We start from the raw sequence: 24,512 nt of genomic DNA, 5'->3' as shown, positions 1-24,512 counted from the left end.
ATCTGGTCACCCTAAGTGACTAAGAGGGAATATGATAGAGATCTATACTATCTTGACTGGTATGAAGACAGTGAATAAGGAAGTTTTATTTATTCCTTCACGTAACACAAGAAGGAAGGGTCACCCAATAAAAAATTAATAAGCAGCAGGTTTAAAACAAACAAAAGGAAGTATTTGCCCAACACACAGTCAACCTGTGGAACTCGTTGCCAGATGTTGTGAACGCCAAAACTATAACAGAGTTCAAAAAATAACTAGATATGTTCATGAAGGATAGGTCCATCAATGGCTATTAGTCAAGATGGTCAAGGATGCAATGCCATGCTCTGGGTGTCCCTAGCCTCTGAGTGCCAGAAGCTGGGAAAGGACAATAGGGATGGATCATTCAATGATTGCCTGTTCTATTCATTCCCTCTGAAGCATCTGGCACAACCACTGTCAGAAGACAGGGTACAGAGCTAGATGGGCCTTTGGTATGACCCAGCATGGCTGTTATTATGTTCACCAGGACTTTCTCAATGCTGACACTAAAGAATACTATAAATGACTAGAGGTCAAAGGAGTTACATTCACAGAGGTTGTATCCTTTGCATGAGACAGGCCTTTTCTGCCCACTTCTCATGGTACTACTGATGAAAGCTCAGCGTTCCGTCAATTCTTGAAAAATGTAGGTGATGTCTCTTATTTCTTCAACACGTACTGTCTGTCCGTTAAACTGTCCAATTCCTCAGATAAATTTATTCCTGAGTGCATAATGCCAGTCACACTGGTGAATGTGCTCCCAGTTGTCTAACTCAGTGTTTTGCAGCACTTTGGGATAATTTTGGTATGAAAGATGTAACTTTATATAAAACTATGTTATGTTGGTCCAAAGTGGTTGTTACTATATGTGTGAACTAGTGTTTTAAAAGGGAAAAGGATTTTTGTGTGTGTGTGTTGACTGTTCATGTTCTTCAATATCACTGATTCAGTAGACTCTAGAGCATGTAGCAGGCTCTCAGCAATCTGAGACCTAAAACGTCATTATTTCTTGAAATAACCGACTATAACCCTGATCCTGCAAATACTAATGGTCCCAAGGTCTGGGAATTACAGGAGTTTCTAGTCACTGTGGTATGTAATGAAGTATATTTTACAAATTGCAATACACTTACTTATGGATAACATAAATGACAGCCTTAACTTTGGATTTGCATACTTTTGGTTTTTTGTAAAACTGGTACAATCATTATGTTAATATTGATTTAAAAGTATCAGGGAGTCAGTAGCAGCTGGCCCATAAATATGTTTTACTGGTGATACAGAACTGGTCTTAAGAAGTGAACAGCTGCTGCTGTGGGATATATTTTTGGACTAGAACAGTGTGGTCTATTGGAGACATCTGAATGAAAATGGCAACACAGAGAATTTTGGCCCTCATGTATCGAGACTGTCAAAGCAATAGCATAGAAAGTAAATGATGTTTAAAATTACAGCTCTTAAAAATTGTTCTAAAATCTGCGCCTAAAAATAATTCAGTGCTATTCTACATTAAACCACAAGAAAACTCCTCTTATGTTGAATTTTTTGCAGAAATTCCTGAGTAACAACTGAGTCTCTCTGATTCTCTAGTGAAATAACAAGTACTATAAGTTGCTGTTTTTACTGTTGCATTGATGAGTGGGTGTCACTTTAGACTATATTGTGTCTCCCATTGAAGAACAATGAATAGAATGAGTGTTTATCATTAGGCAGTACTATGAAACAATACATTGAAAAATATCCTTGCCTCATTGGATTTTTCCCTCCAGTCAAACTGAATTATTTTATTGTATTTTTCTCTACTGCTGGTCAGTTATATGATAAAACTGTAAATGACATTATTCAAAACAAACCCATCTTTCACTCTATATAGGGACAATAAAGGGCTACCATATTTGTTAAATTTACCCTGGTTGGTGGGTTATCATCTTTTTATAGCCATATATATTATACTGGAAGTCCCAGTGACTACGTAGTAATTTTTGTCACACAGCACCTCTTTCATCAGCCCTTGTGCTGTCATAATGAATCACATCAGAGGGTGACTATAACGGGATTCATTCACCACTCTGGCACCTTCTGCTGGCTGTCTTGGGGATTACCTCTGCATGTTAGTGTGCCCACTTCAGGTGGTGCCTTGCTGCCGTTGCTCGTGGTCTAGGACCTACATCTCTCAAAGGTCTTTGGTATCCTCTTCAGCGTCACAGCCCTCCAGCCATGCCACACACTGTGCTCTCCCCTTTCAGGGGACCTGCAGTCTGCTGTTCAGCCACTTCCCTTAGTGGCTACTGTAGCAAATTGTCTGGCTATTTCCTCATGGCCCCGGCATCCTCTTTGCCGTTGCCTCAGGGCCTCAGCCTGCAAACTCCAGCAGCCAGCCAGGAGCTGTTTCTCACTCTCCTGGTCCCTGCTAGGTGCACTGCTCTGTCCAGGGTGCTGGCAGTTCTCTCAGCCCTCCAGAGACAATCCTTCCTCCAGGGCTCCCAGCAGAGAACTGCCCTCCTCTGCCTTGCAGCTCCCTTTTTATATGGGCCTGCTTGGCTCTGCTTGGCTGCTCCCTGCAGCCCTTCTCTGATTGGCTGTCTCCTGTGCAGCCTCCCTAGGGCTATATTAACCCCTTAGAGCCCAGTGCGGGACAGGTGCCCCATGACAGTGGCTCTCACTCTTGAGTGCCACACTCATCACAACAGTGCTGCTGAAATAAATACTGCAGAAGAGATATGCCAAGTGTTCCCCTCCTCAGTAAATCAGATCTCAACCTTGCTTCAGGTATGTGGAAGCTTGTTCTGCCTTATCACTAAAATCAGTCTCACAGCTTGCAGTCCTTGATCTTACAGAAAGTATACAGCCATGCACCTCTGTTACGGTATCTAAGACAAAAACCTGTATATGTCAGGTTGAGCTTTTAAAAATCAATATAATAATCAAACCTATCAGTCAAATGTGTTTTTTTGGTGTAACTCTGTAAGAGAAATGTTATTGGTCATAAATGCTGTGTATAGCTAGAAAATACTGGCAAGAGAACTACGGGGTGGGGGGGGGCAAGAGAATTATTGTAAGTGTTCAGTGATATAAATCTTTTTAAAAATTTTCTTGTACATAGTTTACTAGTTTATAGTCAAGTAACAATATATGGCCTGAGTGCAACTTGTTTGTTGTGTTGGGCTTTGAAAATTAATTCAATTTTTAAACCAAAAAAAAGCTAAATGATTACAATTATTTATTTTTTTATTTAACTGTGTTTTCATATTTTGTTTCAGTAATACTAGTTCATGGTTTTCCAGAATGTCCCAGAACATGAAACCCTGAATCAGGCACCAGATATTCTGTCATTGCTATTACCCATTTAAAGAAAAAGGCATTTATATATTAATGTACCATTGTTTAAAAAGCTTCAAAAGAGAAGAACAGTCTTTAAACAAATATATTTTTCTCTAATAAAGAGTTGAATGGATGTTAGAAAAGAAGATTTAGTCACCAGATCTTTCAGAGGTTCCTGGCACCAACAAAGCCCATTGAAGTCACTATGAGCTGCAAGTCCTCAGCACTTTTGAAAAATCAGGCTATTAATTGTCAGGAGCAATATGCATATACCGTGCTGGGCTTTATGAATTAAAGAACAATAAAATCTTGCATTGCAGTGAAGTTTCTGTGTGGACCACAGAACAGCAGTTCTGTACTCAGAAAACAAAAGAGGACAAATCAGCATATTGCAGCCTTCAGATTCTAATACCAAACACCCTAACTAGACTGTGCAGAACAGATCTTAGTGGGACATTGCAAATGGATGGCACATCATTTTTAGAAGAATGGCTTAAACTAAATATAAATATAGGAAAGCATCCCCAAAAGGTGTTACAGATGATTTGTCTAGCTCTGATTTTCTAAAATTCATCATCCTATAGAGTTCTAATACCTTTCCTTTGCAGACTTTATTAGTATTTATGATTTGACTTCTACAACAATAAACTGGTATTTTAAAATCCTCTTTTTTTTTATATTAACTAGGAACCACAGGTAAAGTACAGATGCATAGACCTAGCTTTAACCATCAGAAATCTGTAATTTTGATTCTGCAGAGAGCATTGCAGCTTACCTGACGTGTCCGAATTTGATTATTTCTGATTAATTTTTTTATGAAGCATTTACCTACATTGCATGCTCATCTATATCCATGAGTCTGAGCAGTATCTCCTGGTTTCTTTCTAGGATTGTGGAAAAAGGATATTACAGTGAGCGAGATGCTGCCGATGCTGTTAAACAAATCCTGGAGGCAGTTGCTGTAAGTATTAACTAGGATCATAGTCTCAGCACATAATAATATTTCATTTATTTGGAATAATTGCTTAATAAGTACACAGGTGCAAAAGAAGCAGCTGTTCTTTGTAACTAGTCTATACATTCATTTCTATAATAACTGTTCTATCAATCCCTTGAAAGTAGTGACATCTCAGAGGCAAAAGTGACTTTAAGAGACACCAATATATGCTATAATTCATCTGCTATAGTTGAATTAATGTTCTTTATCACTACCCATTTTCAAAAACCTGCAAGTTCAGTATAGGTCATTTAGGACAGAAAATGATTTGAGACTGCTGGCCCTTTTGTAGTCTGCCATTCAAATTTTCATGAAGTACATCGCTATTATTTATTTAGGATTCCTTTTTATACAGAAGAGAATGCATTACCTTTCCATACAACATTGAGAGAGTAATGGAATGAATGAATTAGTAAGGTTGCATGGCGTGTTAGGGAAACTTGAGTGGGAGGTTCCTAAAGAGTATAGTCATGAATAAAGAAGTTTTGCTTTATTTGCAGTCGCTGTCTGACAAATCATAGAATCCTAGAATATCAAGGTTGGAAGGGACCTCAGGAGGTCTAGTCTAACCCCCTGCTCAAAGCAGGACTAGTCCCCAACTAAATCATCCCATCCAGGTCTTTGTCAAGCCTGACCGTAAAAACCTCTAAGTTAGGAGATTCTACCATCTCCCTCAGTAACCTATTCCAGTGCTTCACTACCCTCCTAGTGAAAAAGTTTTTCCTAATATCCAGCCTAAACCTCCCCCATTGCAACTTGAGACCATTACTCCTCATTCTGTCATCTGCTACCGCTGCGAACAGTCTAGATCCATCCTCTTTGGAACCCCCTTTCAGGTAGTTGAAAGCAGCTATCAAATCCCCCCTCATTCTTCTCTTCTGCAGATTAAACAATACCAGTTCCCTCAGCCTCACCTCATAAGTTATGTGCTCCTGCCTCCAATCATTTTTGTTGCCCTCTGCTGGACTCTTTCCAGTTTTTCCACATCCTTCTTGTAGTGTGGGGCCCAAAACTGGACACACTAGTCCAGATGAGGCCTCACCAATGTCGAATACAGGGGAATGATCACGTCCCTCAATCTGCTGGCGATGCCCCCAATTTATACAGCCCAAAATGCCGTTAGCCTTCTTGGCAACAAGGGCACACTGTGAACTCATATCCAGCTTCTCGTCCACTGTAACCCCTAGGTTCTTTTCTGCAGAACTGCTGCCTAGCCATTTGGTCCCTAGTCTGTAGCAGTGCTTGGGATTCTTCGATTCTAAGTGCAGGACTCTGCACTTGTCCTGGCTGAACCTCATCAGATTTCTTTTGGACCAATCCTCTAGTTTGTCTGAGTCCCTCTGTATCCTATCCCTACCCTCCAGCATATCTACCACTCCTCCCAGTTTAATGTTATCTGCAAACTTGCTGAGAGTACAGTCTATGCCATTCTCCAGATCATTAATGAAGATATTGAACAAAACCGGCCCGAGGACTAACACTTGAGGTACTCGGCTTGATATCGGCTGCCAACTAGACATGGAGCCATTGATCACCACCCATTGAGCCCAATGATCTATCTACCTTATAGTCCATTCATCCAATCCATACTACTTTAACTTGCTAAAGTCAAGAAATAACACGTCCACTGCTTTTCCCTCATCCACAGAGCCAGTTATCTTGTCATAGAAGGCAGTTAGATTAGTCAGGCATGACTTGCCTTACTGAATCCATGCTGACTGTTCCTGATCATGTTCCTCTCCTCTACATGTTTCAGAATTGATTCCTTGAGGACCTGCTCCATGATTTTTCCAGGGACTGAGGTGAGGCTGACTGGCCTTTAGTTCCCCGGATCCTCCTCCTTCCCTTTTTTAAAGATAGGCACTACATTAGCCTTTTTCCAGTCATCCGGGACCTCCCCCGATCGCCATGAGTTTTCAGAGATAATGGCCAATGGCTCTGCAATCACATCTGCCAGTTCCTTTAGCATCCTTGGATTCAGCGCATCTGGCCCCATGGACTTGTGCTCATCCAGCTTTTCTAAATAGTCCTGAACCACTTCTTTCTCCACAGCGGGCTAGTCACCTCCTCCTCATGCTGTGCTGCCCAGTGCACTGTCTGGGAACTGATCTTGTTTGTGAAGACAGGCAAAAAAAGCACTGAGTACATTAATTCTTTCCACATCCTCTGTCACTGGGATGCCTCCCTCATTCAGAAAGGGGCCCACACTTTCCTTGACTTTCTTCTTGTTGCTAAATGTTCCTTCATGTATGTTGACATGTATGTAGAGGTCTCTAAACAAATCACATACAGCCTTAGGGGACTGCTCAATAGAGAACATACAAGCAAGATGGATTGTGGGGAGACATGTAGTTTAGGCTGCAACAAAGTGTCTGGTTAAAGCTAAATTCTCAACCCTCTCAAAAATAAACATGCAGGGTGACCCCAGATGGGCATCTACGGGCCCAGGGTAAAGTTTGTGGCGCAAATGTAGTCATTTGGTCAAGGAGTTCCTGAAGACACAGCCTTCTTCCCCATATTGTATACTCCTAAAATTTCAATTTTCTTATAAAAGCAGCAAAGAATCCTGTGGCACCTTATAGACTAACAGATGTTTTGGAGCATGAGCTTTCGTGGGTGAATACCCACTTTGTCAATTTTCTTATAATGGTTTCTTGTGCAGAAATATGGGGAAAAAACTATAGGCAATAACCACATGAAACTTCCTCGGCTCCCTGGTCTGTCCCTGCTGAGATCTAGTGTCCAGTACCAAAACAAGGCTCTGAGTCAAATTAATAAGTTGCTAGACTTTTTCTGGTTCCACAGAGTACCGTAGCAATAGTGAGACCACTGCAGTCCTGCATGGACCAATACCACTGTACACAGGCTTCCAACTAGTGTGGGGTGAGAAAGGGAGACGGAGTTCCCCACAAACATTGTGTGGCTTGGGGAAAGCTGTCCTGGACTAGGGGCCAAGAGACCAGTTCAAGTTTCGTCTTCTAATCGCTGCTGTTAATTTCTGTGCCATTAATAACTCACATATCCCCCATCAGCAAGAACAGGATGCTTAGCAGCTCCAAGAAGCCAGCCCAGGCCCCTGTAAAGATGTTTCTGAATCAAGCCTCTTTCACTACACTCACTTTTTCTAATGGTGAAGTTAACATTCAAAAACATGTTTTATGTAGAATAACATTCCAGACACTCCACAATGCCCCATGCACCTTGTGTTGTTCTAGAAATGATATGTCAATTCCAAAAGCTCAGATATTCTGCAACCAGAAAATATAACATTAAGGTTCCACTTACAAGATCATTAGTGTAATAAGAAAAAACAAAACACCAATTTTAGAAAACCAGGCAATGCAGAGTTAGTGACAGTCCCTATGCACCAGTCACACAACTTTAACCCTGCCTCCTTTGATTCCTGCCCGAAGGAGGAGCTCAGCAGCACCTTATTCCTTCTTAAGTGTTTTTTTTGTATAGTGTGATCTCTGCCAACCATTTGCAACTACTTCCCAGATCAGTGGTGCACCACAGACCACTGTGATGGCCCATGGAAGTGCATTGATAGGAAAGATGATTTTGGGTTGTGATGGATATACAGAAATTGATGGGACAGATAAATTACTGTGCTGTTTCCTGTTGCCAGCCCCATGAAGGGCAGTTACGTTGACACTTCCTACTTACCACAACCTTAACTGAATTGACTAGTTTTCTTACATTCTTATTTTGCTTGTTATAGTACACTGATGCTTTTAAAGGTGCTTAGAACTCAGCATTTCCTAGTTTCCCAACATCTAAGTTTTTGAAATTGTCCCCTCACATTCTAGAAGGTTACAAGGTTTGTAAAGGGCACTATGAAGTGCCTGGAACCTTAACTCCACCTTAACAAAGATTTTATTTCCTCTGTGTTAATTGAGTTTAGCTGAGACAAGACAATTCACAGGTCTAGATTTCATAACGGTTTCATAGAAATTGGGGTGCTCTGAGGATTTCCTCATTTTTATTGCATTAAAATTGTCCTGGAGCTTTGTTGAAACACACTTTTACTGTATAATAACTTCAGGTCTTCTGCCTCCTATTAAAGATTCTTAACATTGGGAAGATGATGTATTTATCCGGTAAGCAATGAGCTAAACACCCTTTTGCTTGGTAGATATGCAGGGCTTCAGGCTCCATATGAAAAATTTCACTTGTTTTTCTTGGATTAACACACAGGTGTCTGGGTAGCAGAATCAGAAGGGGAAGCAGAGGAAAAAAGAGGGACACAATATAAAAAATGTGGTGGTCATCTAAGTTTCACAAGAATTGACAAGTTCTGCTAAAACTAGATTTTGCCACCCATATTCAGTAAAGCTATGCACTGAGGGTGAAATCCTGCCCCCTTTTTGAAGTCAGTGGGAGTTTTGCCATTGACATCACTGGGGCCAGGATTTTCCAACATGAGTAAAAGTGAGATAATTGGGCCTGCAATGATTGTCTTGTCTACACTTTCTTTTAAATAAGCCAAGTTAAACACTAGGTTCACATTGTTTTTCTGTTCTCTGTAGATAGTGCATCTCTCTGAAAACAATTCCTTTTCAGCTTGATAAATATAACTCAGTAAACTGATTATATTGATTTTTCTTTCTATACCTCTGGTGTGTGAAATGGAGGCCAAAGTACTGCAATTTTGACCTTGCAAAAGAAGTGAATTTTCTGAGTGCATATCATTTCCAATCAAAAGGTGACATTTTTAAACGCAGTCATCGAAGTAAATATAGGTTAATAAATGTTATAAAATATGAGTTTTGCAGAACAGTCTTTTGATTACTGTTGTCAGAGGATGGGTCCATAGATTAGATGTCCTTGTCAATGAATAAAAGTTAAATCCTCAGATATATGTTTTATGGGAAACTAGTCTGTGGAATCCTTTGTTAATGCGGTTATTGGATAGCAAGCACTACAGCTGGCTGGATAGTGGGGAAATGCATGTGTGATCATGTTTGTGAAATCTGATTCACTATGTGCTTTTCCTGGTTTGTCATCCAATCAGACAGCAGAAACAAAAAGGTGACTTTTTATGAGATGTAATAAATATTAAAAAACAATAGTGCTCAATTTGAGGATAATATCTAGGTTAGACTTTGGCTGGGAAAGCAATTGAACAAAGTATCATCAGTAACTAATTCTGAAAAAGTGAGATCAGTTTGTGGATTGTTCATCAACAGAAAAATGGGCTAAACTCACTGAATAAGATTTTTTTCTTGTATATAATTTATCCAATTGTAGAAAATACAAAATGTTCTCTGGAAACAGAGCAGGATGGAAGGGAAGACCACGCATGTTTAAAACAAAATATATTTGTCTAACATAAAACTGATTTAATGGAATAAATCATGTATTACTATAAATTATTCAATGTACTATACAAGGGGATTTATGTGTGTTATATTATTAATAAATGTATGCAGTGTTTAAATATATTGTAATAATAATCAAAACACAATATATAGCCCATGACCTGGCTGGGTGAGGGTGAAGACCTGAACTCTGGGGTGGTAGAAAGAAGAAAGTTGAGGCTGTAGAGGAAAACTGATAAGTAGAGCGTAGGTGGGGTAATAAATGACTGAACTGCTTGTTTCTGTGGTTTGGGAGGATATGCAGTTACAACAGGGCCTCTCCTGTCACCAGAGTGGCCAAGGCTACATGTTCTGTGCTGTACCTCTGGCACAGCACAAAATCTTGGTAAGAGGAAGAGAAAATACAGACTGGCTTCCATTGTTCAATGTTTTAGGGGGATCCAGGGCTTCTGTTAGTTCCAGCCTTCCTCTAAATGTGACGAATTTGTAGTGTGAATCCATATCCTGTCCTCTGCAAGAATAGCAGCATTTCTGTATTGTACATAAATTATTCTGCTGCTCAGCACTATTTGCCATATGTTAAGGGATAGACAGTCTGGGATCCCCACCCCTGATTACTGAAAGAGGTACAGGTGATTCCCCTATAAAGAGCGGCTGGAAGTTGCAGAGAGGGGAATTCACGGGAAAGCAGAGACTGCTAGGAATGAGATTTGGGACAATGACCACAGGGGGCTAATGGATGCATAACAGGGGAATCTCAAGTAAGAGTAGAGATGTTTTTACCTCTTTATTTGATACTGGTGCAACAACTGCTGGAATACGATGGCCAATTCTCATGTCCATAATTCAAGATAAATGTTGATAAATTGGAGAGAGTTCAGAAAAGACCCATGAGAATGATTAAAGGATTAGAAAACGTGTCATAAACAGATAGTTAAGGGTTAATGTCTCTTTTACCTGTAACGGGTAACAAGCTCAGTGAACCTAGCTGACACCTGACCAAAGGACCAATCGGGGGACAAGATACTTTTAAATCTTGGTGAAGGGAAGTCTTTGTTTGTGCTGTTTGTTTTTGTCTTTGTTCTCTCTTGGGACTAAGAGGGACCAGACGTGCAACCAGATTTTTCTCCATTCTTTCTAAAACAGTCTCTCATGTTCATAATAGTAAGTACTAGCTAGAAAAGGCAGATTAGTTTTATGTTTGTTTTCTTAATTTGCAAATGTGTATTTTGCTGGATGGATATTTTACCTTTGTTTGCTGTAACTTGTATCTTAGACTAGGGGGGAGAGAGTCCCTCTAGTCTATATAAGCTAAAGATCCTGTAAACATTTTCCATCTTGATTTTACAGCGATTATTTTTTCTTTCTTTAATTAAAAGCTTTTTTTTTTTTTTTTAAAGAACCTGATTGATTTTTTTTCTTGTGTAAGACCCAAGGGGATTGGGTCTGAACTCACCAGGGAGTGGTGAGGGGAAAGGTTAATTCCTCTCTGTTTTAAAATTCAAGGAGTTTGGACCACAGTGATCTCTCAGGGAAAGTCTGGGAGGGGGAAAGGAGGGGGAATGGTTTATTTTCCCTTGTTTTAAGACCCAAGGGGTTTGGGTCTTGGGTTCCCCAGGGAAGGTTTTGGGAGAACAGAAAGTGTGCCAAACACTATATTTTAACTGGTGGCGGCGCTATCAGATCTAAGCTAGGAATTAAGCTTAGAAGGGTACATGCAGGTCCCCACTTTCTGGACGCTAAAGTTCAAAGTGGGAATAATACCTTGACAACATGCTTTACAACAACAGACTCACAAAGATTAATCTGTTTAGCTTAACAAAGAGAAAGTTATGGGGTGATTTGATTATAGTTTGTAAGTACCTACATGGGAACAGCTATTTAATAATGGGCTCTTCAGAAAGGTATAACACAGGAGTTGAGTAAATATGGGCAAACATAAACTTGGATGCAACTGCTTAGAAATACCGCAGATGTACCTTTCCACCACAATCCCCACTTCATCTGCAGCAGCAGCCCTTCACTGTGGTAGTGTGAGACTTTGCAAGTGCTCTGGACTTAATACCAACACAGGTAATGCAATGGATTTGATATCTAGGCTGCCTCTGAATGAGCTTTAATGCTAATGTCAGTTTGAGGAAACAGGACTAAGTAAAATATATATGTCTGTGCCATTCATGTCCCTGCTTTTGCAGGCATTGCTCTGCTTGTACTTAATAATCCCTGCTTTGTACAGTAATTTATACCATGGCAAATCACTGTCTGTGTGTTTAATTCTCCCCCATCTCTTCCTCTTGGAATCCATCTTGACTCATAGGAGTTAGGGTATGGGGAGGAGAGGAAGAGGGACAAAGGCAAAATGGAGAAGATTCTGCCTTCCACTGAAGCTTGGCAAGTCAGCCCCAGCCCACAGCATGTGCCATCATTAATGAGATAGGTCTTAAACAGGCAAAGCCCCACCCCCATCACGTAATATCACTAATAACAATAGCAAACATCTCTACACACTCTGCTTCCTACCCAACTGCAGAAATGCAGATCATACTGGGTCCTTCCTGTCACCTCTTCATTGTAGAGTTCCTGGGGGTCTGGCACAAGAAACTCCTGAGTGTGCCCCGAAGTGGCATACGGGCAGGCATCAGCTCTGTGTGGGTACTTCCTTTGTCTCTAGTCTAGTGAGGCTGCCTTACTTTCCTCTATGACCTCTTCCTCCTTCAAAAGGCCATCCAGCAGGAAAGTGTGGTCTGTGCTTGGGGTGGGGCCAAGTATCCAGTCAAACTCTTTGTAGAATGGGCATGATTTTGGTAATATGCCAGGTGTGTCATTGTGATCCTTGACTTTCCTGTACATGGTCTTCAGGAGTCTGATTTTTCTCCTGCAATGAGATCCTATCTGCTGAATTCTGCTGCTGCCAGCTGTTTGGAAATTCCCTCTTAAAACTGCTGATTTTCTCTAAATGATGGGTGTAACTGACCTCACACCAGAGGGTCACCAGAAGCTTGGTGTCAGTTTCTCACCAGCTGGCCGCATGATGGGAAAAGAATCTCTCAGATGGCATCTCTGTTCAAATGCTGTGGAAGCGCAGAAGAAATGTAGTAGCCAATGTGGAGTTTAAACACCAACCTAATTCAGGTGACTTTGGTGCAGAAGAAGGGGGGAAGTAGAAAGGGAGAGGACAAGAAAAATTGACCCAGGTGGAATTGTGGGAAGGCATTGGAGGAGTAATAGTTCCTGGGTATCTTTACCCTGCATCCTCACTGTAAAGTAGGTGTGTTGCCAGCCCAGAAGGAGGCAAAAACTTGGCTCAAACCTATGCCTTCAACCTTGTATGTTAATCTGGGTTTAAGGCACCCTCAAACCTGGATGGGAGATTTTTCTAGTGGGGTTAGAGGCTCAATAAGCCCTACATTCTTCCAGTCCACTCCCAGGAGTGCAGACCACTACTAAAGTCTGTTGGTCTTTGAGTTCAAGGAACTTGGAATGCACTTAATAGCATGTCACATGATGATTGAATATAGTGTATTTCCCTTACACTGACTAAACAATGGGTTAAGGGAATGGCCAGTTGTGAAGACTAAATGACTGGGCTAGTATTGTTTGAAAGCCCATTCACCGTAGTTAAGAAGTGCAAATTGGTGTTTGCTTGCATAACCTTCACACTGGTGACCCTTTGCTCACTTCATGCTGCTTTCCGATCTTTTTATGTCTTAATGTAGTCTAAGTTGAATTTATACACTCAGTACTGTGACTGTCTCCCAGCACAGTATATTTGTATGAGCTACTCTTAAGTGAGACAGTTACTTTATGGACACATTTCTGTTTACATCAAAGGGTACCAATTAAGTGGATTCTACAGTATTTAATTTTTAGGTCCTTTTGGTAAAGTATGATAGTGTTTTGTTGCAAAAAAGATGTTGCCAGAATTTGAAAGACTGGGGACCAGGTCCTCTACTTGAGTAAATTGTTTGTAAGTTATGTGATGTCAGTTAAGCTGTGACAGTGTACAATAGCTGAGGATCTGGCCTCAGAAGAGTCTGAGTAGCCATTCCTCCACTGTGTACAAGAATGCCTGCGTTTATCAAGTCATAATGTACAGGCAGTTGTTGAGCTTTGATATCTTTCATGAAGCAGTTTGTATCTAGATCTTTGTGGCGACACTTGAGATACTCTTACAATGAACACAAAAGGTCCAAACCAGAATTTTGAATCTACACTTCAAGAATCTGCAATACATAAACTGTGATCTTTTGTTGCTGAGCAACTTGCTGCTGTTGGTTCTGAGCCATCCACTCATTCAGGTCCAGGTTGTTCCCAGCAAGGCAGACTCCTCCTGACTCTCCACCTTGGTGTACCTGAAGATCTGGGTGACTCAGGCCTCTCCCTTCATTAGAGGGGGAGATCATGCCCACATTCTCCATCACACGTGACCATGCACTCTTCAGGGTCCCAGACATACCACAGGGCAGGCTTGAGTCGGGTGCAAGAAATCCACAGAGTTTGATGCAGTTCTCCACACCTCTCCTGGGCAGATAGGTCTGCTCAATGGTCTGTGGGGAGATGTTGGATGGGATGGGAACTGAGTTACTGCAGAGAATTCCTTCTTGGGTGCTGGCTGGTGAGTCTTGCCCACATGCTCAGGGTTTAGCTGATCGCCATATTTGGGGTCGGGAAGGAATTTTCCTCCAGGGTGGATTGGCAGGGGCCCTGGAGGTTTTTCGTTTTCCCCTGCAGCGTGGGGCATGGGTCGCTTGCTGGTGGATTCTCTGCAGCTTGAGGTCTTCAAACCAATTTTGAGGATTTCAATAACTCGGTCCTGGGTTAGGGGTTGTTATAAAATTGGATGGGTGAGGTTCTGTGGCCTGCCTTGTGCAGGAGGTCAGACTAGATGATCATATTGGTCCCTTCTGACCTTTGAGTCTATGAGTTTCCTGCAACAGTGTCAGCAGGGCCCTCAGGCCTCTCCTAGCCTGGCCAAACATCCTTTTATAAACAAGTAAAGAAAAATAGTCCCAAGACAAAACTCAGCAGTCCTGGGCAAAGCTTTCCTTCCTCTGGAGAGGCTCTGGCATTCTGCAATCTGCAGAGGTCCTGGACTGGCCCTTTCCCTCAAGGACTCCAGGAGCAAAGGACCAGAGGTCTATTCTCCTCTCTGGTCAGCCAGCAACTGAGCTACTCCTCCCCTTTTAACCACCACTTTCTTAACTGACAGCGAGTACAGATTTAGTGGGGCTGAGTGGGCCCATAACAGCTCATTAGCCCTTGCTGGCTCAGTGTAGGGTAGGTATACCCCATCATGCAACAGTACAAACTTTGATGTCCTGGACAAATGCCAGTATGGATAATAACGTTCTATTGGCCTAGTCTTCTCCCTGTATTTTCTGTTGGATAAGTTATTGTTCACTTCTAGGGTTACCATATGTCCCATTTTGGCCGAGACAGTCCCTTTTTCAAGCCATGTCCTGGCCATCGCAACTTTTTTGGCAAAACTGGGCATTTGTCCTGTTAACTCTTGCCAACTGGACAAATGCCCAATTTTGCCAAAAAAGTGGAATGTGATTCCTAGCAGGGCACAGAGGAAAATGAGGGGTGAGTGGCTTGGGCTGGGCCAGCCCCGCCTCATGTGTGGGCAGGCAGCGGGAGTGGCCTCATGCTGGCCCCAAGTGGAGGGTGGGGGAGAGAGAGGAGGGCCTTGGGCAGGGGTAGAGAGGCTTGGGCTGGCCTCACACACCAGGAGGGGAGGAGAGGAAGGTCCCCTAGACGGCCCTGCGTGGTGTCCCGTTTTCCCTTTGGGGAAATATAATCGCTTCCTAATCTATTCACTTCCTATTCTAAACTGTTTACTGATGCTGTGTTTATCCTGAGAAAGGGCTGCATGGGCATGAAGTGATTGTCTGTCAGTTTAATATGCAAAATGCCTCAACGTGGAACATACTATAGACACAGGATTATTTATTACTTTAGTGCCAGGCTGCCAGCCATGACTTTAGCACTTCATGGCTAAGATTATTTGTCCCAGTATATACAGCTCAGTACCCCAGTAATTCTTTGTAGTCTGGGCTCTGTCTCTGTCTGCAATCCTCCTTCTAAGCTTCTGATGTGTGTGCTTTCATAGGGAAATTTCTACAGATACAACTTGTCATGTGCTGCCAGCAGCAGTCTGTTTCTCTTCTCTTTCTCCTTACAGTCTCTCACCAGATTCTACTCACTGCATTCTCTAGCTCTTTTCAGTCTCCTGAAGCACTTGTCGGTGAAGGAACTAAATATGAAATTTGAAGAATAGGACAGATATCTCCTGTAAGCCAGCACCCATCTCCTAACTACAGGAGGAGGACTGAGAGAAAAATCCCTTGGAACTAGTATACTCCATAGAGGAGGGAAAAGAACCCTTCCCAAGTCCACCTGCTGCAAAGAGAAAGTGTGGCAAACACTCTGTCCCCTGGCTGCATAAAGAAGACTAGAAATCCCTGCCACTGGCTCATCCTTCTCTCACTCCCCCTTGGCCTCAAGTGGATTAACAGAAAGACCCTCCTGCCCTGGCAGCTCTCCACCCTAAGCATAATAAAAGAGAGAAAAAATGACACACACTCCTGTGTGTGACCAAGCATTCACCTCTCATTTGGCCCTAGATAATTGTACTGTTACAGCTTACAATGGGTGTAATGATGCTGCCTTTGGTGGGACAGTTCTGAGAGTATCAATTCAGGACAATTGCTTAGAGCAGGGCAGTTACAGCCCAAGGCTGGGGTTTCTTCACCTCTAAGGCACACCAAACCGGATAGACAGAGAAGACTTTGGTTTTACCCCACTGGCTAACCATAAGTCACACAAACAATTCCCTTAAACCACAGGTGGGAAGCCGCGGCCAGCACATCCCTCAGCCCATGCCGCTTCCTGCCACCCCCATTGGCCTAGAGCAACGAGCCACTGCCAGTGGGAGCTGCGATCGGCTGAACCTGCGTACGCGGCAGGTAAACAAACAAGCCTGGCCCACCAGGGTGCTTACCCTAGTGAGCTACGTGCCAGAGGTTGCCGATCCCTGCCTTAGACACTCCAGTTTCCCAGTATCACCACCAGTGCCACTCATTATGGGGACAAATGGTTATGAAAACCAATGCTCCAGTAAAAGAGAAAAGGTTCTCCTGATCCCAAAGCACCAAGCCCCAGACCCAGATTAATATATAAATCAGATCTTACCCACAAATCACACTGTTGCCAATCCTTTAGGATCTAAAAACTAAAGGTTTATTCATAAAAGGAAAAAGATATAGATGAGCTAGAATTGGTTAAATGGAATCAATTACATACAGTAATGGCAAAATTCGTGGTTCAGGGTTGTAGGAGTGATGGAATAAACTGCAGGTTCAAATTAAATCTCTGCAGTACATCCACAGCTGGGATGGGTCATTCAGTCATTTGTTCAGAGCTTCAGTTTGCAGCAAGGTCCCTCCAGAGCAGTCAGAAGCAGGATTGAAGACAAGATGGAGGGGTTTTCAGGGCCTTTTATATTCTCTGCCTATGGAAGGACCCTTCTTTGTTCTCACTGTGGAAAATCACAGCAGAAAGATGGAGCTTGGAGTCACATGAGCAAATCTCATGTCCATGCATGACTCAGTCTGCAGGCCGATGCCATTGTTTACATGTTAGTTTGAACATTTCCAGGAAAGCTCAGATGTGGATTGGCATCTCCCAAAATTCATTATCAGTTAAGTGTTTCTTGATTGGGCACTTACTGAGAATAGTCCCTTCTCAAGAAACTGACCAAATGCTTCACTGAGGCTACTTAGAATCAAAATACATTGAGATACAAGTACATAGCCAATATTCATAACTTCTACTACAAAAATGATACTCACATACAGATAGCATAATCATAACCAGCAAATCATAACCTCTTTATAGACACCTCACAGAACCACCTTTGTACAACATTTGCTGCAAATATATAACAGTGGTGGCAACAATGATCCCAGTTCATGTTGTTAATGTCACAATGGGTGTAACTGGTAACCTTGCAGTGTATCCACGCTGGCTAGTATAAATCTGTTAATATGATATACAGAGCACACCCTCCAGCTGCTGCAGTGCCAGTGCATTGTTGGTATCTATCCAAGAGTGCCAAACAGAGGTCCTGAAGCAGGTGTTTAAATAAGTAGCAATCCACAGCTTGGGGTCTGTGCCAATTTATTTTTAAAGGTGAACCACATAAATAAGCATTTTTCAATACATAAAATCTGTATTTTATAAAATGAAATGGCATTAGTATTGCATAAAAATATTTGTTTTTCTGAAACCAAAAGATACTTAAGATTTCATGTGTTGCACCTTATAAAACTGAAATCTTGTATGCATAACACTGCAGATGGTTCAGAAGCTCAAAATAAAGTTGTCAGGAGTACAGAAGATTTGTTGCACTGTGTGCTTAGTGAAGAGGTTACAGGAGCATTGTGGGCTGTGCTGGGAACACCAGTTGCAATAGAATAGTTATAGTGGAAGTGGGTTTGGTCTGTTCCATCATTGCTGAATTACAGTATGACCCAATATTGTGGTTTTTTGGTGTTGGAAACACGAGGTGCCAGTGTGAACACCTTTGTGGTTTCGATATGAGGTGTGTTACAAAGGTGAAAATTTTCTAACTTAGACCTAGTTAGTGAGGAAATAGGAGCAAATTGGTCCAGTCACTCAGATGGGTCCAGCCATCCATTTCCTATGGGCCCCACATCCGCTGGGTGCCATACGTTTACCTGGAGATGTTTTCTGAGAGGGTGCCCTAGTGACCGTCTGGCTTTGGGGCTAGCTGGCCGTTTCCTCTTTTTGAGCTCTTCAGGATGTGCTTCTCTGTGCCGAGGTGTTCCAGTTTAGTGAAATATTTGGGAACATGCTAGTCTTGTCCTCCACATCATCCCTAGGGCATCTGTTATCTCTGCCTGCAGTCAAGCATTAGGAAGCTGCATAAGAACAAATGTGACGTAAATTAGGCTTTTTATAAAAACGAATATTAACAGATTTGGATTAAACTCATAAGAAGGCTCAAGATCTTTAAAAGTTTTGTTAGGATGGTCCAACGATCCCATAGGCTCTGGGTTTTATCGGCATTTTATGTGTGTTCATCATAGACTGTAAATTACAGTGTTCTCATACATCTTAAGGAGTCTCCTGACCATACTTCTATTCCAGTGGCTCTAAAGTAAAGCGAGTCTAAATATCACAAATTTGCATTAATTAAAAATCCAAATTATTTTTCATTTACATTCTGTTGTGTTTCCTTACTGTTTTATTAATAGGAACTTTTAATGAAGCTAACCTCTGATTATTTGTCAGAAGCTGGGAATGGGCGCCAGGGCATGGATCACTTGATGTTTACCTGGTCTTTTCATTCCTTCTGAAGCACCTGGTATTGGCCACTGTCGGAAGATGGGATACTGGGCTAGATAGACCTTTAGTCGGACCATTCTTATGTAGTTATGTATTTGGGAGAAATATCTTTTTTTTTTCCTTGTTGAATGGAAATAAATAGCAATAGCAATGAATAAATAGCAAACAATTAACAAGACTGGAAATGTCTAATTTTGACATTACTTACCTGGTTTAATTCATTTGGCAAATGTGAGAAAGTCAGTTAGAGTTGGGTAAGTAATACAAATTTTACAAGTACTCACAGGAACACCACAATACTTGACTGACCTCTAGCTATTCAGCTGACTGGAACCACCATGTTGAATGTTGTCATTACAGCAAATAATGCCCCCGACAACTGAATTTAACAAGATACCTATCAGATGAGGAGGCTGGTGCATTAGTCACACAAGTGCCCACAAGTAATCAGGCATCTGAATTTGAGGCAACTATGCCTCTTGCTGCATCTCTAGTGGTCCCTTGTGTGCTGAACTTACAGACAGAAAATATATCTTCTTGGGGCTGATTCATTGACAAGGAAGCATAGGAGTATACTGAATTTTTAATTGCGATATTTGGTTGAATAACAAATAGGTGGATGGTGTTGAGCTTCAGAAGGATTACCTGAATAGTGGGTAAAGCAATATTGTAAATTGTGCATTCACATATTCTATTTAGAGTCCTAGAGTTTAAGGCTAGGAGAGACCACGAGATCATCTAGCCTGATCATCTGTCACAAACCACCAGCATCACCCAGAACCCACATGCTAACCCAACAACCAAAATGAGTCCAAAGTTTTACAGCTTACAGGAGACTAAACTATTATGTGCCACAGGGAGAGAATAGGAGGATCAAGGTGCACCAGGGCTTGAGGCCCTGGGAAGGGAAAGGAAATGTTTAAGTGACATATACCCAGATAATCCTGGCAAGTGACCAGGCACCCACATACTTCAGAGGAAGGTGAAAACCCCCAAGGCCTCTTCCAAACTGACCTGGGGGGAAATTTCTTCCTGACCCCACATATGGCCATGAGTTAGACCCTGAGCATGTGAGCAGGAACCAGCCAGCCAAGCGTCTGAGAGAGAGAGAATGCTCATGCCACCTCAGAGCGCTGGCCCACCTCACCCAGTGTCCCATCTCCAGCCCTGGCCATCTGCTGATGCTTCACAGGAAGGAGATAAAAAAAAGCCTCTCAGAAAACATTTTTTGGGGGAGGGCGGAATCTCTTCAAGACTCCTTCTGGTGGCCAGTTGAAACCGTGAAATATGAGATTTAGGAACATAGGACATAAACCAGAAGTGAGCCACAGGGCTGTTGAGTCCTGTTCCCTAGCATCACAAACAACCCTGTCATACAATTGCACTAAAAAAATTGTCCAACTCTCTAATCAAACCGGTAAAGTTGTTTGTCCCTACAACTTCTGTTTGGAGGCTGCTCCAGAACCTCAGTCTTCTGGTGGTTAGAAACCTCCTAATTTCCAGACTCGGTTTGTTCATGGACAGTTTATATTTTATTATTTATTGTAGTGGAAAATTAGTAATAACCACCATTCCGAATCATTATTTATATGCAAACTCAGAGAACAGAACATTTTTATTAGATGTTACTTAAACTATTATATTTTGTTAATAACACTCTAAAATCATAATTGCACTGTAAAGGAGTGGCAGGCCTTCAGTTCTGCTTGAACAAATGTGCACATGCAGTTTGTGCGTTTGACTTACCTGTGCCGATATCAGGTGGATTCATGGGGAAATCAGGTATTTGCTTGTATGCATGTCCGGCTGTGCATTTAATTGGCATTGTATCTGTGCAGTACCTGATTTGCATGGGCACATTGGTTGTTTGCATACACAAACTAGCTGAATCTAAATATAGCTTTGAAAATTTGGTCCAAAATATCCATTTTTCATAAGTTTACCAAACTTTCTGTATACTTTTAAACACAATTAAAGCTTATTTCAAATCCATTTTATTGATATTAAGGCAGTTACATATATTCTAAAAAGATACTTTTTATTAAATGATTAATTGTTTTGGTTTCTGAAAAATAATAATTGGACTAATGCATCCTGGAAACCTTAAAAATTTACTATACTACTTGTTACTTGGCTTGCCTGGGATAGCCCTCAATGGAAATGCCAAGGTCAGGACAGGATGCAAAAGGGAGAGCAGATACTCCCAAGACTAGTGGGTAACACTAAAGGTAAACTTGATGACACTGGTCATCAAGAAGCAAAAAAGAAATCACACAGCCCCCTTTATTGCATTCTAGTCCTGGTACCCAGCCAGCATCTAGGTCCAGTACAGTGAGAGGTTATTTTCAAACTCTTACTATACAAAATGTTCTTCTGACCCCAAAGGGTAAGCAATTTTACAAGGTCAGTACAGGTTTGGATCTTACCCAAAATACCATGCTGCCAGCCAATTCTTTAGTGTCTAAAACTAAAGGTTTATTATAAAGAAAGAACAAGAAGAGAGTTGTAAAATGATAAAACAATCACATATATACAAGGACTTCAAAGTCCACCAGGTTCCTAACAGTATTGGTCAGTTTGCTGGCTTGGAAGTCCCTCTGGAACACATCCACAGCTTGGATGGGTCATTCAATCCTTTGTTCAGAGCTTTGTTTTGTAGAAAGGTTACTCCAAAGGTAAGAAGCAGGAATGAAAACAAAAAGCAGAAGATGCAGATGCCTTTTATAGTCTTTTGCCATGCAGCTTGTGCTTTCTTTGTTCCAAACCGAAGCTGCCCGGCACATGGCATGGAAGCCTTAGGCCTTGGCTACACTGGCGCTTTACAGCGCTGCAACTTTCTCGCTCAGGGGTGTGAAAAAAACACCCCGCTGAGCGCTGCAAGATACAGCGCTGAAAAGCCTCAGTGTAATCAGTGCTGCAGCGCTGGGAGTGTGGCTCCCAGCGCTGCAAGCTAATCCCCATGAGGAGGTGGAGTACGTGCAGCACTGGGAGAGCTGTCTCCTGGCGCTGCGACCACACTCGCGCTTCAAAGCACTGCCGCGGCAGCGCCTTGAAGTTTCGAGTGTAGCCATACCCTTAGAGTTCTGTCCATAGGCATGCCACTGCATGAGGGAGTCATAAGGTGTATCTCCTACCTTCTCTCTATGGGTCAATTGTATAGCTTATGGTCCTTAATGGGCCATCAAGCAAGCGAGGCTGTGCTGATGCCAAACTGTCCTGGGGGGTGTCACCCAGAAGCATAGCATAAGTTTTTTAATACAGACATACACACATATCCATAACCCAAAATACAAAGATGATACAAACATATAGACAAGATGATCATATTTGGCAAATTATAACGTTTTTGCAGATACCTTACACGGCATGTCTGGCATAATTCATTGTAATTTTATAATATTGGTATTCATAATATCTGAAGTGTCCCTCAAATTCCATGCAGTGTCATACTACTGACCTAGGAAGCTAAGATAATGTACTCTCTTTGACTGAGTGGTTAACCAATATTTAGGGCCTTGCCACGTGTTTCTGTTAGAAGGAGAAATGGATGATACAAGTTACATGTATTCTTTGCCGCAATCCTGTTTATTTACAAAGTATGTACAGTAAGTCCTGTTTCCCTGAACACAGTAGAAACAATCAATCACAATTAGCTTCCTTGCTCACAATTTCCAAGTCTGACCCTCCAATCAGTTCTGTGCTTTGTCTCTTTGAGCATGGCCTTGAGAAGGAACACAACTGCTTTTGTCACTGACTGCTCACTTTCTTTTCTGTTGCACTCAGACAGCATGCCAAACCATCCCCAGTTTCTGTATTTGCAATCAAGAAACCTCTCTGCCCACACAGCTTAGCTTCTGAACAGGCCTTGCCATGCTGCCCCCCATTGCCTTGTGTGATGTTGTCCACTGTTTCCAGCTATCGCAATTCATTTGACCTGAACAAAGGGTGCCAAGCACTCCCATCAGCTCTAAACAGGTCTGTGATTGTCTATAGATCAAATACCCATCAATAATACCTTCCAGCATAGTGACATGTAAACCTTAATTATGCGTTCTATCTGCTTCTTTAGGCTAACTTTGTTGATAGTGACAAAATGATAGTTTCAAAATGCAGGTTCAAAGTGGCAGTGGTCACGATGATTGGCATCCTGTGTGTCAAAACATTTGTGAATTGTGAATTTCAAAGAAATGTCTGACTTGAAGATGTGTGTACAAGTGATTATAACTTTCAAAAAGTTTAGAACATCTTTTCTCTATGCAAATTTATACAGAAAATGTCAAGAGAGATACCAATTGTTCTTACTGAGTTAACAAGTTTTGACAATTGACACGTGCTGATTCCTGTTTGAAGTCATGTTATGAAATAAAATATGGAACAATAACTGAGTGGGATCTTATTATAGTTACAGTTTATTATACTTACAGTGAATGATATTACAGCACTCCTGGAGCTCTGACAAGGGAAGGGAGTTTAATAAATACAGTGATTTAGCATTTTATTATTTATAACCTTCTATACAAATCACAGCAAAGACCAGCTGAGTTAGTTTATTCAGTATCTCGTGATCTTGCTGATATTCGCTTGCCTTAATATATACATTCATCTTTAGGTGATAACTGTATTAGATGTGCAAGAATATACATAAGAATGGCCATGCTGGGTCAGACCACTTGGTCCATCCAGCCCAGTATCCTGTCTTCCAACAATGGTCAATGCCAGGTGCTTCAGAGGGAGTGAACAGAACAGGCAATTATCAGGTGATCCATTCCCTGTTGTCCGCTCCCAGCTTCTGGCAGTCAGTAGTTTAGGGACATCCAGAGCATGGGGTTGCATCCCCACCCATCTTGTCTGACAGCCACTGATGGAGCTGTCTTCCATGAACTTATCTAGTTCTTTTCTGAACCCAGTTATTTTTTTGGCCTTCACAACATCCCCTGGCAACAAGTTCCTCAAGTTGATCGTGTGGTGTGTGAAGAAGTACCGTATATACTCGTTCATAAGCCAAATTTTTTTTGTAAAAAAATGATGCATCAAAGAGTGGGAGTCAGCTTATACACAGGTCTACACCAAAAATTGATGATTTAAAACTCTGTGGCAGGGATCGGCAACCTTTGGCACATTAGAAGTGGCGCGGGCCGAGGGCCTCCCGCTGCCCCCATTGGCCTGGAGTGGTGAACTGCGCCCAGTGGGAGCCGTGATCGGCCAAACCTGCGAATGTGGCAGGTAAACAAACTGGCCCGGCCCGCCAGGGTGCTTACCCTGGTGAGCAGTATGCCAAAGGCTGCAAATCTCTGTTCTATGGAATCATTGGATTGAATATCTAATACACTGTCATTTTGTTTACCTGAAGCATCTGCAGGCATGGAGCCACTTAGCTCCCTGTGTCCACAGTTCGCTGTTCCCAACCAATGGGAGCTGCGGGAAGTGGTGCAACCCACCAGTGGCATACCCTGACAGGCTGGGAGCCAAAGTTTTCCAAC

At 42.0% G+C, this 24,512-nt stretch overlaps 1 protein-coding gene across 2 annotated transcripts in view; it reads left to right on the top strand.

Annotated features, from left to right (window-relative positions):
* The window catches only part of CAMK4 (calcium/calmodulin dependent protein kinase IV), a 319,667-nt gene that overhangs the window by 210,085 nt on the left and 85,070 nt on the right, over window positions 1-24,512 (top strand). For both annotated transcript variants that reach the window (XM_030567611.1, XM_030567612.1), the window contains exon 5: window positions 4,231-4,303. In XM_030567611.1, the coding sequence (XP_030423471.1) occupies window positions 4,231-4,303 (73 nt within the window). The remainder of the gene's footprint in view (window positions 1-4,230; window positions 4,304-24,512) is intronic.

The sequence above is a fragment of the Gopherus evgoodei genome, chromosome 6, assembly GCF_007399415.2.
Source record: "Gopherus evgoodei ecotype Sinaloan lineage chromosome 6, rGopEvg1_v1.p, whole genome shotgun sequence".
NCBI classification, from domain to species: domain Eukaryota; kingdom Metazoa; phylum Chordata; order Testudines; family Testudinidae; genus Gopherus; species Gopherus evgoodei.
This window is presented reverse-complemented; position numbering and strand designations above follow the sequence as displayed.